General features: G+C 37.7%; 1 protein-coding gene and 1 non-coding gene across 9 annotated transcripts in view; one reads left to right on the top strand and one right to left on the bottom strand.

Moving 5' to 3' along the window:
- The first annotated feature begins 128 nt into the window (after positions 1 to 128).
- The window catches only part of Rps6kb1 (ribosomal protein S6 kinase B1), a 94,220-nt gene continuing 80,853 nt past the window's right edge, over positions 129 to 13,495 (top strand). For 6 of the 8 annotated variants that reach the window (XM_071603467.1, XM_071603469.1, XM_071603464.1 and 3 more), the window contains exons 1-4: positions 130 to 354; positions 8,321 to 8,370; positions 10,301 to 10,421; positions 11,609 to 11,677. In XM_071603467.1, the coding sequence (XP_071459568.1) occupies positions 214 to 354; positions 8,321 to 8,370; positions 10,301 to 10,421; positions 11,609 to 11,677 (381 nt within the window). In that variant the 5' untranslated portion in view covers positions 130 to 213. Of the gene's footprint in view, positions 355 to 835; positions 935 to 8,320; positions 8,371 to 10,300; positions 10,422 to 11,608; positions 11,678 to 13,495 lie in introns of those variants that run through there. The other 2 variants (XM_071603470.1, XM_071603465.1) reach the window with 2 other exon arrangements.
- Positions 8,751 to 8,826, bottom strand: Trnav-cac (transfer RNA valine (anticodon CAC)). The gene has a single exon. It is a non-coding gene; the product is annotated as a tRNA-Val (tRNA).

Below are 13,495 nucleotides of genomic sequence, written 5' to 3'. Positions count from 1 at the left end.
CGGGTGGAATTTTGCGCATGTTTCTGCCAGTACCTGGATCCTGGAGATAGTTCTACGCATGTTCACTGCCCACAGTTTGACTTCATGGAACTCTATGCGCATGCTCTAGCGCTGAACTTGAAGAGCCAGTCTGGGGCCTAGGCGCAGACGCACTAAGCCTAAGCAGCCGGTGATGGCGGCAGCGGCGGCTGTGGCTGCGGCGGGTCCGGGCCCATGAGGCGACGACGGAGGCGGGACGGCTTTTACCCAGCGCCTGACTTCCGAGACAGGGAAGCTGAGGACATGGCAGGAGTGTTTGACATAGACCTGGACCAGCCAGAGGACGCAGGCTCTGAGGATGAGCTGGAGGAGGGGGTGAGGCCCGGGGTCCCGGGGGGCCCGAGGTGACAGGGCCAGGGCGGCGGCGTGTCCTAGAGCACGGAGACCCTGGGGGGCGCGAGTAGTCTCCTGGACTAGCTGAGGCGCCGCGCGGCCGCGCAGGGGACCTGGCGGGGAGGACCTGGCCCTAGGTATGAGGCCTCTGCGGGGCTCGCAGGTGCAGGTCGCGCCCTTATCCCTAGATCAGCGGAGCCCCCAGCAATCTGTCTGTAGAGAGGTGGAGAAGAGGGCGCGTGGTCGATTTCTGGAGCTGTTGAACTTGAGTGTGGCAGGGCACGGGTGGTGTGAGCGTGTGTTTGGGGGATGGGGGTGCCAAATGTCCCGTAAGTGCAGGTGAAGCGCGGAAGGGTTTCCCTCGGAGTGTAAGATTTCAAGTATTAAATCTTCAGACCTCCCACAACCACCTCTCTTCTCGGCCTGTCGCTTCTCTCCTAGGAAGCGCTCAGCTGTTAGAAGTGACAGCTGAAAACTTCTGTCGGGAGTAGCACTGCCGCTGCTGTTACAGCCACCAGGAGTTTTATTTCGGGAGCAAGGGGGCTCTGCTGCATCTTCCAGGGTTTGTTTGTTTGCCTTTTTTTTTTTTAAACCCCCTTCCGTGTGACTTTTTTTTTTTTTAAGTATCTATAATGACACACGGCATTTGTAACTTAATTTCCTCCAAGTTGAAGATGTCTGTATTTTTTTTTCAGAATAATTTATGTAATTTTGGGGTGGGAAAAAACCAGTGTTGACAGCTGTGATTTGGCTTGCCAAAAATAAATTGCTTAAACTGAGACTTGTGAATAGTGGTGTGAGGACTTTCCTTGCTGTAATTTAGGGTGCTAAATTTAGAGTTGTTTTTCCTAATGCACGTCTCAATTTTACCTTTGCTGTGATACTATTGGTTATTCTTTATGAAATATAAATTTTTCTAAGATACTTATGGGAAAAAAAACAAATTGCACCTGCAGTGCAAAAATGATGTAGTTTATTACTGATTATGGACAAACGGTCTTCAAAGTTAACCTCATGGCAATTTAGATCCTAAATTCCATTGTGTATATGTAACTTATGACTGCTGTCAGATGTTTGCTGTAACCGCATAAAGGGCTTCCCTTCTCTTTTCTCACCCCCAATTTTCCTCCTCTGGCAAGTAAATTGTGTCCTACTGCTGACCAAAGATTGAGATGCTATATGTAAAGAACTTAGAACACTTCATGAAACTAAGTGGGCTAAAATAATACTGTTCTTTTCATAATCAAATGAGTTTCAATCGAAGTCACACAGTTTAGAAGGTGGGTATTGAGAAATTTTTTTTAAACTGATATATTTTTGTATGGAATTCTAGTTAGCCTCTTAATTGGACATAGTGAACACTAAATACAGTTTGAAACAAATACAAGATTACTTTCTATGTTTAATATACTCTGTTGTATTGGTTCCATATGGAAGTGGCTGTGGAGTAGGGCAGGGGAGAAAACTAGATAGAAAGAATGTGTTATGTCTTTGTTAGTTGAACCGATTTTCCAGACTACAGGTTTATCCTCCTTTGAAAGTATACTATTGTATTAAGATTCCTTATATGAACGGGGACTTTGTTTTTCTTCTCACATTCTAAATGTGTTTCAGAAACACTAAGTGTTACAGGTTAGCTTTACTCCTGGGCTTTTGTTTTGATGAGCATAGCAAAATTCTGATAGGATGTGGTGGAGGGGGACTATAAGATTCTGATAGGTTATGGCAGAGGGGACCAGAAAAAATGGAAAAGCCAAGAAATGTGGCCATTACTTTAGGAAGAGGAAGTTTCAAAAAAGAGCAAAGGTAATTAAGAGCAAAAGATTTTGAGAGAGAGCCTTCAGTAAAATGTCTTACTTAGCAGTGCTGTTTATTTATTTTAATATATGACAGCAGAAAGCATTGCAGTTCTTTTTTTTTTAAGTATTCATTTTTCAGTTGTAGTTGGACTCATTACCTTCATTTTATTTATTTATTTTTACATGGTGCTGAGGATCTAACCCAGGGCCTCGCATGTGCTAGGCAAGTGCTCCACCACTGAGCCAGAACCCCAGTCCCCGTTGCAATTCTTATTATACATATAGAGCACAATTTTTCATTTCTCTGGTTGTATGCATAGTATATTCACACCAATTTGTGTCTTCATACCTGTACTTTGGATAATAATGATCATCACATTTCACCATGATCAATAACCCCATGCATGCCCCCTCTCTTCCCCTCCAACCCCTCTGCCCTATCTAGAGTTCGCTTGTTCCTCCATGCTCCCGCTCCCTATTCCCTATGAATCAGCTTCCTTATATCAAAGAAAACATTGGTACATTAAAAAGTTAGCTGATTCATGGCAGTACTGACAGGTACTACTCATTTCCTTGGCAATGAACCAATCAATCAAGTTTACCCTCATTCATACCTAGAAACTTAATTATAAATGCAGTTATAGTATTTTTAGAACTGTAACATCAGGGTTTTTTTCTTTTAATCATTGATCCTATATGCCTTTTTAGATATGTTACACTGAGTGAATCTGTAAGTATAGGTTTTTACATGCTTAATTAAATTTTCAGAGACTAAATGATGAAGAGATTGAATTGATGCATTTATGGATAAAGTAGAAGAATGTCTGTTATCTAATTAAACACAAAACAAGCCCTGATTGAACATCCAGAGGAATGTAATAGTGTATATTAAAACCAATGGGTTAGAGTTTTGATGGGGGATTATTATTATTTTTTTTGTATGTGATGCTGAGCATCGAACCTAGGGCCTTGTGCAAGCAAGGCAAGCACTCTACCAACTTGAGCCATATCCCCAGCCCTTTTTTTTTCTTTCTTTTTTTTTTGGTACCAGGGATTATAATAATCATAGAGGCTTACTATACAAGTTTCAGATTGGGATATCATATTTTTATTGAGTAGAATGTTTAATATTTTTGAAAAACTAAGTACTAGGTAGTATATACTTAAATATTCATGATTTTGAAAATTATAGAAAAAAATCTCATCAGTAATTGTCTTGTCTTGTAATATGTAATTAACATAAAGCAACAACTATTTTTAAATAGCCTGAGATTTTGGGCAAGGTTTATCCCTTTCTCCCAGTTCATCTGGATTACTGAATCTCATAAAGGAAGTATATGTGTACATTCAGACAAGTGGATAATTGATTTCCTAAAAATCTTTTGTAGAGTGTGTGTGCCTGTGTGCACTGGTAATCAAACCCCTGGTTTGCCCATGCTAGGCCAAGTACTTAACCACTGAGCTATATCCCAACCATGGATAAATGATTTAACAAATATCTGGACTAAGGATAATTTATTTAAACTTTTATAAAATCTACTCTCTTGCATTGGGTATAGGCATATTAATTTGAATTTGTATACATTTTTAATTTAAAACTTTGTAAATAGTCATTCTGGTGGACTAGTTTGAAACAGTGTATCTTGTATAGTACCTTTTTTGTCAATCATAGTGGCACACAGAAAAAGTATTGGATGAATCATAAAGCTTAAGAGAGCAGAAAAAATTCTGAATAGTTTCTTGTGAAAGAATGTCTTTAGTGTGTGTTATATAGTGTAAGCTTCATTGTTCTGGTGTGAGACTTTTCTAAAGGAGGAGCAGAAAGAATTACACCTTTTGTGCCTTTGCCCTAGAAGGTAACGGGTAGAAGTTATAGGCAAAGATGCAGGTGGTGTTACAGGCCTGGCCAGCTCCGGAAATGAAGCATAGCCAAAGGGCATATCTTATGAGGTGGCTTCAAAGTAATGGTTCTGTGTTAACTACTCTGTGGTCTTTAATTTAGAATTAAGTAAAATGGTCATTAAAAAAAACAATTATGTAATACCACTTTTATCACATCTAGGAGAAGTTAGTCTTTTGTCTTTAAGCCATCAGAGGTGATTATATGGAGCAACAGTGACCAAAGAAACTAACCATAGCCATTCATACCACTTCTGTTCGAAAATTGTATACAGTTGAAACTGTGAGAATTATTTTTCAGCTTGATAGTGCCCTATCCATTTGCATCAGTTCAGTCATGAAACATATATACATCCTGGTTTTACACTTCATCCTGAGTTGTTCACACATGAGCAAATTATGACTAAGATAGTAAGTTTACGCCATGAACAAGTTATGACTAAATTTTGTGTTTTTAGGCTTTTGAATGTCTATTCTTTAAGAATACTACCAGTTTCATTGTGTATCTTGGCTGTATACTGGTAACTTTAAAGATATATTAGCCTAAATGTCTTTGGAATTGTTCTAAAATTTTAACTTGAAGACTTCTGATTTTTTAGAGCCTTTTCTAAAGTGATACTCTTTTGTGTAAAACGACTATTCAGTAATTTTCATTTTAAAACTGTATTTTATACCAATAACTGAATTCCTGCTGCTAATTTTGTTATTATTATTTTGGTGCTGGGGAATTAAATTCAGAGGTGCTCTACCGCTGAACTATATATCTCCAGTCCCCTTTTCCTTTTTAAATTTTTTAATTTTGAGCCAGGTGCAGTGATGTACACCTATAATCCCAGTGGCTCAGGAGGCTGAGAGACAGGAGGATCCTAAGTTCAAGACCAGCCTCAGCAATTTAGTGAGGCCCTAAGCATATTAATGAGACCCTGTCTCAAAAAATGAAAAGGACTGGGGATGTAGCTTAATTGTAAATTGCTCCTGGATTAAATCCCCAGTACCCCCAACCCCCATTTTTTTTTTTTTTTAATTTTGAGATAGGTCTTGCTGAATTGCCAAAGCTAGCTTCAAACTCACAATCCTCTTGCCTCAGCCTCTGGAGTCGCTGGAATTATAGGCGTGGGCTACTGTGCCTGACTTTTTTCACTTTCTTAATGGTATTTTTTAAAAAATATTTTTAGTTGTTGATGGACCTTTTTTACTTTATTTTATGTGATACTGAGAATCAAACCCAATGCCTCACAATGCTAGGCAAGTGCTCTACCATTAAGCCACAACCCCAGCCCTTAATGGTATTTTTTGAAGGCCAAGATTTTTAATTTTCAGTGAATCTAGATGATCAGTTCTTTTTCTTTAATCATTTGTGTTTTCAGTGATGGATCTAAGAAATCATTACCTACTTCATCATTATCTGTGTTTATTCTGCATTTTATCTCTTAGGTTTAAATCTTTGATCCATTTTGAAGGTTTTTGTTGTTGTTGTTGTTGTTACTGAGAATTGAACCCAGAGGCACTTGACCACCGAGCTACATCCCCAACCCTTTTTATTTTTTATTTTCTTGAGACAGTGTCCACTAAGTTGTTTAAGGCCTCACTAAATTGCTGAGACTGGCCTCCAACTTGCAGTGCTCCTGCCTCAGCCTCCCACATGACTGGGATTATAAGTATGTGCCTTCATACCTATCTTGAGTTAATTTTTATGTATGTTGTAAAGTAAGGATACAAATTATTTTTTTTCATGTGAATATCTAGTTATCCCAGCACCATTTATTGAAAAACAAACTGAATATTCTTGGCATCTTTGTCGAAATCAATGACTGTAAATGAAAGGATTTATATCTGGGTTCTCAATTCTACTTCATTGATCCATATGTCTGTCCTTTGCCTCTACTATCTTGATTGCTGTAGCTGTGTATTAAGTTTTGTTTTGTTTTTTGATATTGGGGATTGAACCCAGGGGCACTTAATCACCGAACCACATTCCCAACACCACCACCCACATTCCCAACACCACCACCCCCACCTTTTTTTTTTTTTTTTTTTTTTGGAGACAGGTTCTCCCTGAGTTGCTTAGGGCCTTACCAACTTGCCGAGACTGGCCTGGAACTTGGAATACTCCTGCCTCAGCTTCCCAAATTGCTGGAATTACAGGCATGCACCACCACACCCAGCTAAGTTTTCAGATTGAGAAGTGTTAGTCCTTCAACATTGTTCTTTTTCAAGATCGTTTTGGCTTTTGGGGGTCTCTCGCATTTCGTTAATATACAATATTTTATATTTATGTGTATGTATATATATAACATTATACATTTTTTAGTTGTTGGAAAAACTTTATTTTTTAAAAATAGTTTTTAGTTGTAGTTGGACACAATACCTTTATTTTATTCAGTTAATTTGATGGGGTGCTGAGGATCAAACCCAGGGCCTCGCATGTGCTAGGCGAGCACTCTACCTTTGAGCCACAACCCCAGCCCTTTATTTTTTATTTATATTCAATGCTGAGAATCAAACCCAGTGTTCCATACATGGGCCAGGCAAGTGCTCTACCACTGAGCTACAACCCTAGCCCGGTTCCCTGCATTTCTATATGAATTTTAGAATGAACTTGTCTACATCCTCAAGAATGGAACCTCAGATTTTGATAGGATTCAATCTATTCTGTAGACCATCTTGGTTAGTATTGTGACTTGACAATGTTAAGTCTTCTAATCTATAAACAAGGAACCTAAACAGGAATATTTCGATTTTTTTTTTTTCAGTTTTTGGTACTGGGGATTGAACTCAGGGGCACTCAACCACTGAGTCACATCCCCAGCCCTATTTTGTATTTTTTTAGAGACAGGATCTCGCTGAGTTGCTTAGCTCCTTGCCTTGCTGAGTCTGGCTTTGAACTCAAAATCCTCTTGCCTCAGCCTCCCAAGATGCTGGGATTATAGGCATACATCACCCCAGGGAATATTTAGATCTTTAAAAAAATTTTCTCAGTGATGTTTTATAATTTTTTTTTCTTTTTGATACTGGGGATTAAACACAGGGGCACTTTACCACTGAGCTACATCTCAACCCCTTTTTATTTTTTATTTTGAGAGGCTGGCCTCAAACTTGCAATCCCCTGCCTTAACCTCCCGATGTGTGCCACTGTGCCCAGCTATATTATACTTTTCACTGTTCTAACAAGTCTTGCCACTTTTGACACATTTTTTTCTAAGCTATTTTTAAAATATTTTTCATTGTAGATGGACACAATGCCTTTATTTTATTTATTTATATTTATGTGGTGCTGAGGATCTAACCCAGTGCCTCACACATGCTAGGCAAGCCCTCTTCCACTGAGATACAACCCTAGCCCCTAAGCTATTATTTTTGGGGAGCAGGGATACTAGGGATTGAACCCAGGAGTGCTCTGTCACTGAGCTTCATTCCCAACCTTTTTATTTATTTTTTGAGACAGGGTGTTGCTAAATTGCCAGGGCTGGCCTGAAACTTGTGATCCTCCTGTCTCATTCTTCCAAGTAACTGAAATGATAGGTGTGCATCACCACACCAGGCTTCTAAGCTATTCTTATAGATGCAATTGTGAATGAAGTTTTCCTAATTTCATTTGGGGATTGTTCATTACTAGTGCATATAAGGTTAATTAAATTTTTTTACTCATTTACTCTGTAGTCAGAATGGTCAGCATGAATCCTAAATATTTGAGTACATTGCTTAATTATTTTTCCCTGATTAGCTCTATTGTACATTACATATCTTAGACTAGTTGTGATTATCTTAGACTTAGTTCAGAGCATTGTGTTAGTCTTCCTGACAGAAGCATAGCAGAATAGCACTTTGTGTGAATAATTTGATTTAATAACTCAGAATGTAATGCCTTCAGTTTCATCATGCACACGAATATATTTTTAATAGATATATGTCATTTTTGAAGGAAATGCCAGTTGATTTTGTTTTGAAATAATGAATGAGTGGACTCTGTAGTATAGTTATAATGTGAAATTAAAAGTGAAAAATGTGGAGGGGAGTAAGAAATTAAAAGAGAAAAAAAATTGAAAGTGAAGCCCCATAGTATTGTGTACTTTATTTTGTTCACCACCATATTTGCTGATTATTAAAGTATAGAAAATTTTTAAGATGGTTTATTTACTTAATTCTTTTTCAGTTATAAGATAAAACATTAAAAAAAGATAAAACATTAAACTTTTTAATTTTATGTGTATGTGATTATTTACTTCTAAAATTTTTAACATATTTTTCAGGGTCAGTTAAATGAAAGCATGGACCATGGGGGAGTTGGACCATATGAACTGTAAGTTTATATGAAAAGATTTTCATTGTGCTTTCCTTCAAGTAGGTTATACTAGTTCTAGTTCATAGCCATCAAGTGATTCCAGTAACTTGTCATTAAATATCTAGTCATTCTTTTTTTTTTTTTTTTTTTTAAGAAAGAGTGGGAGAGAGAGAGAGAATTTTTTAATATTTATTTTTTAGTTCTCGGCGGACACAACATCTTTGTATGTGGTGCTGAGGATCGAATCCGGGCCGCACGCATGCCAGGCGAGCGCGCTACCGCTTGAGCCACATCCCCAGCCCTCTAGTCATTCTTATAGACTTGGTTTATTGAGTTTGGCACCAAAATCTGATCAATATAATAACATATCCAGAGTTGTTTTTTTTTTTTTTTCCAGGTGCTGGGGCTGGGGATTGAACCCAGGGCCTTGCACTCGTGAGGCAAGCACTCTACCAACTGAGCTATATCCCCAGCCCCCCAGAGTTTTAATATTATGTATAGCTTTTGATAAAAAGCTATTTATTCAAATTCATGGTGTATTGAGTGAATCTAAATTTTTTTCACTGAAAAATTTGTATTAAAAAAATCAAACGTGTCTAGTTTTTTTTAATACATCATTCAAACATATTCATGCAGTCTTAAATCATTTTAAACAAGCTGTATTCAGTGAGTATGGTGATTAATCTTATCTGCACCAGACCCTCAGGTAAAAAGCTTTGGTATGGGAGGAGATTGAGAATATAGATCACTCATATAGGAAACATAAATGACAGACACAATTGCCACCCCTTTTGGAGTATTTATTTGTGCCAGTACTGGGGATTGAACCAAGGGGTGCTCTACCACTGAGCTACATCCCCAGCTCTTTTTTTTTTTTTTTTTTGGTACCAAGGATTGAAACCAGAGGCACTTAACCACTGAACCATATCCCCAACCTTTTTTTGTGGCGGGGGGGGGGGGGGGGGGCGGTTTCCCAGGGATTGAGCTCAGGAGCACTTAACCACTGAGCCACATCCCCAGCCCTATTTTTAAAAATTTTATTTAGAGACAGGGTCTTACTGAGTTGCTTAGTGCCTTACTTTTGCTGAGTCTGGCTTTGAACTTGTGATCCTCCTGCCTCAGCCTTCAGAGCAGCTGGGATTACAATCGTGTGCCACTGTGCCGGGCTCCCAATCCTTGTTTTATATATTTTTTTAGAGATAGTACCTCTCTGAGTTGCTTAGGGTCTCCCTAAGTTGCTGAGGCTGGCTTTGAACTTGTGATCATCCTGCATCAGCCTTGAGCTGCTGGGATTAGTTGTGTGTTCCCATGCCTGGCTAAATTTTTTATTTTGAGTCAGAATCTCATCAAGTTGCCCAAGATAGTCTCAAACCTGTGATTATCCTCCTCAGCCTCCCAAATTGTAGGGATTACAGGTGTGTGCCACCATGCCTGGCCATGGATAAATTTTATTAGCAAGAATTTTTGTAGCCTAAGGATGAACTAATTGTAAATTTTGAAAGATCTTTGATTTCGGCTGAAGTTGACAAATGGTGTTATATAATACCTTTTCTCATGGACATTTGAATTGGATAGGTTTTGAAAGATCCTAGGAAATCTAAATGTGAATAAGTATTCAACTATATTTGAATAACTAGAAGATTTTTTCCTTTGTCACCTTAATAAACTTATTCTAATTTCCCTTAGTTTGGAGGTGCTTCATGCGTATGAAAATAAATGATGGCGCATTCTGTGAACAAGCAGATAGACAATTATCAGCCCACCCTGATAATGACCTGCCATGTCATTAAATCATCAATTTTCTTAGAGCACAGATAACTAGTTTTATTGTTGTGTACTTTTTTCCTTTTACTTAATTGGATTCCATTTCTCTTATTGCTTTCTAACAATGTGACGAAGATAATTTAACTTTTTGCAAATTTACTTTTGGTTGTGCTTTTCTTCCCAGTGGCATGGAACATTGTGAGAAATTTGAAATCTCAGAAACTAGTGTGAACAAAGGGCCAGAAAAAATCAGACCAGAATGTTTTGAGCTACTTCGGGTACTTGGTAAAGGGGGCTATGGAAAGGTAGGAAGTATTTTTGAAATGAGAGCTGTTGTCTGTATTGGTTAGATTGCTTTTTATACCCTTGTTCTAGCAGTTATCTTTAATCTTTGTTAACCATTAGCAAAGAATATGGTTTGACTTGAGGGATGTAAATAGTTCCATTTTCTTTCTTGCTACTACCACACAGGTAAAAATCTGCCACATATAGATGCTTAGTATTTGTTAAATAAGTAGGCACTGTGCCAGGCAAAGTCTAGTATTAGAAGATGGATTCTTTCCTTTAGTTAAATGATACCTTGTATAAGTATCCTTTACAAACTACTGCTTACTTTCAAAAGGCATGCACATTAAGTTATCTGTTATTGATCTCTTAATCTCAATTGATTTTCTTTGATTTGCAATTACCTGGAGAAATCAAGTTAGGGAAACTGAAAAAATAAGAAAGCAGACGAAATTTTACTATCATAGTTTTGCCGTAGGCAAGACCTCACCATTAGGTGTTCTGTCCAAGAAAACTTACATCCAGCCATTTTATTTCAAGAGACAGAATTTAGGTAACATCTTGGTTAGGATTAGGTTTTAATAATTATTTATATTATTATAAAGTATTAATTTTTGCCAAATGTGACATGTGTAGTTTATTCTTTAGCTTAAGGACATATCATATGTTTTGACCATTCTGAATGTGTAGCACATGCACTTCAAATTCATATATTTTAACTGTTGTATGAAAATGTTTTATAGATAGCTATTTTTTAATGGAATGGGTAAATGGCAATTCCATATCAACTATTATTAAATAGTTTTATATGAAACAAGAACAGTGGCATCTCTGGAATAAATTTATGAAGTATTTTATAATTTTTGAGTTTGTTATGCTTTTGGAAACCCTGACTATAATTTATTCTAAGTAAACTGGGATTTTATGTATTAAAGTAGCACAGAGTTCTCATCACTAGATGGTCACTTTCTATCATTGCCAACAGATGGCAGCAGAACAAACAAGAAAGTTCCATGTTTAACAGATTTCACTAGTAAAATTTAAAATATGGTCTATTCCAGCTGATCATTTTTGCCCATACTACTTCTTGGTGCTAAGTTTTACAATATAAACTATTGTGTTAATTGTTTCATATAAATAGCAAGTAAGGGAGCATAACTCACATAATTTGGCTTTTAATAACACAAATTTTTATTTCTTTATTCAGGTTTTTCAAGTACGAAAAGTAACAGGAGCAAATACTGGGAAAATATTTGCCATGAAGGTGCTTAAAAAGGTGATTCCCTCCTCCTACTTTTATTCCCTCCACACAATGTTTTTTATTGCTATAAAAGTTTGACTTTGAATTCTCAGTCAGAAAAATGTATTTCTAGGGACTGAAAAGATAGTTCAGTGGTAGATGACTTGTCTAGGATGTAGGGAGCCCTGGGTTCAATCCCTAGTACCACCAAAAAAGAAAAAAAGCAAATGTGTTTCTGGAGGCTCGAGTTGTAGCTCAGTGGCAGAGCATGTGCTTAGCTTGCATGAGGCCCTAGGTTTAATCTCTAGCACCAAAGGATGGGAGGAATTATTTCTAATAATTATCCTCTTAGAAAGTGAGGTCTGTTTTGTTACGTTTATTCCTGTTTTATTTCTGCCTGGTGAGTGTGGAAAGGAGAGCACTTTCAGTTCTCTGAAGTAAATCTAGCTGGTTTTGGTCTCTTTTTTTCTTTTTCTTGTTTTTGGTGGGGGGTGTGTGTGCTAGGTATTAAACTCAGGTCTAGGCAAGCATTCTGCCATGGAGCTACATCCCAAGCCCACCCCATCCCCTTTTGTTTTTTGATACTGGGGATGGAACCCAGGGATGTTTAACCACTGAGCTACATCCTCAGCCCTTTTTTATATTTTATTCAGAGACAGGGTCTTGCTGAGTTGCTTAGGGCCTCACTGAGTTGCTGAGGCTGGCTTTGAACTCGAGATTCTTCTGTCTCAGGTGGGATTAAAGGTGTACACCACTGCACCGAGCCCTAGTGCTGCCCCCCTTTTAAAATATTTTTTTAGTTATTGATAGACCTTTATTTTATTTATTTATATGTGGTGCTGAGAATTGAACCCAATGCCTCACACATGCCAAGCACGTGAGCTACCATTGAGCCACAGCCCCAGTCCTGCTAGTCCCCTTTTAAATATTATTTTAAAACTGGGTCTCACTAAGTTGCTCAAACTGGCCTCAAACTTAAAATCCATCTCCTCAGTGAGTAGCTGGGTTTATAGGTGTGTGCCATCACACATGACTAGTGTCCATATTTTTAAGTAATAAGCATATACTGCTATTTCTTAGTTCAGTTTTAGAATTATGTGTTGACTTCCTATTATAATAATTAAGGATCTTGGGGCTGGGGTTGTGGCTCAGTGGTAGAGTATGCGCTTAGCATGCGTGAGGCACTGGGTTCCATCCTCAGCACCACAAAAAATGAAATAAAGATGTTGTGTGTCCACCTTCATCTAAAAAATAAAGATTTAAAAAAATAATAATTAAGGATATTAATTTCTTTTTTTCCTCACTTTTCATATCCTTTTTCATATCCTCTCATTTGGGTTCATTTTCTTTGACTGTGTGTGTGTGTGTGTGTGTAACTTTTTTTATTTTTAAATGCCTGATATTAGAAAGTGTTTTTAGTTGAGTAGAATAATGTGAAAAGGCTTAGGGAATTGAAATAAAAACATCAATTATTGGCATTAGCCTAGAGAAATAATTTTGTAAGAGTCAATGTTAGGGGCTGGGGACGCTCAGTGGTAGAGTGCTCTGCTGGCTTGCGCAAGGTCCCAGGTTCACGCAAAATAAATAAATAAATACTCAGCCTCACCCCCCACCCACCCCCGCCATGGGGTTAGAATAAAAAGAAAGAGTCAATGTCAGTATATTACTGTAAATATACTCTTTACAAATAAACCAAGTGGTGAAGATTTACTAGACTTAAAAGTAGAGTTTTGGCTAGTTATCATGAATTCATTGTGTGGTAGCAGTCTAGTCACTTAGCCATTTTGGTGATTTCCATTTGCTTTGATTTTACTAATGTCTTCTCACACCTTTCAACAACTCTTTGAAACACCT

This window comes from Marmota flaviventris, chromosome 17 (genome assembly GCF_047511675.1).
Source record: "Marmota flaviventris isolate mMarFla1 chromosome 17, mMarFla1.hap1, whole genome shotgun sequence".
Classification (NCBI taxonomy): Eukaryota; Metazoa; Chordata; class Mammalia; order Rodentia; family Sciuridae; genus Marmota; species Marmota flaviventris.
The sequence above is the reverse complement of the archived record's forward strand: the minus strand, read 5'-3'. Positions and strand labels throughout refer to the sequence as shown.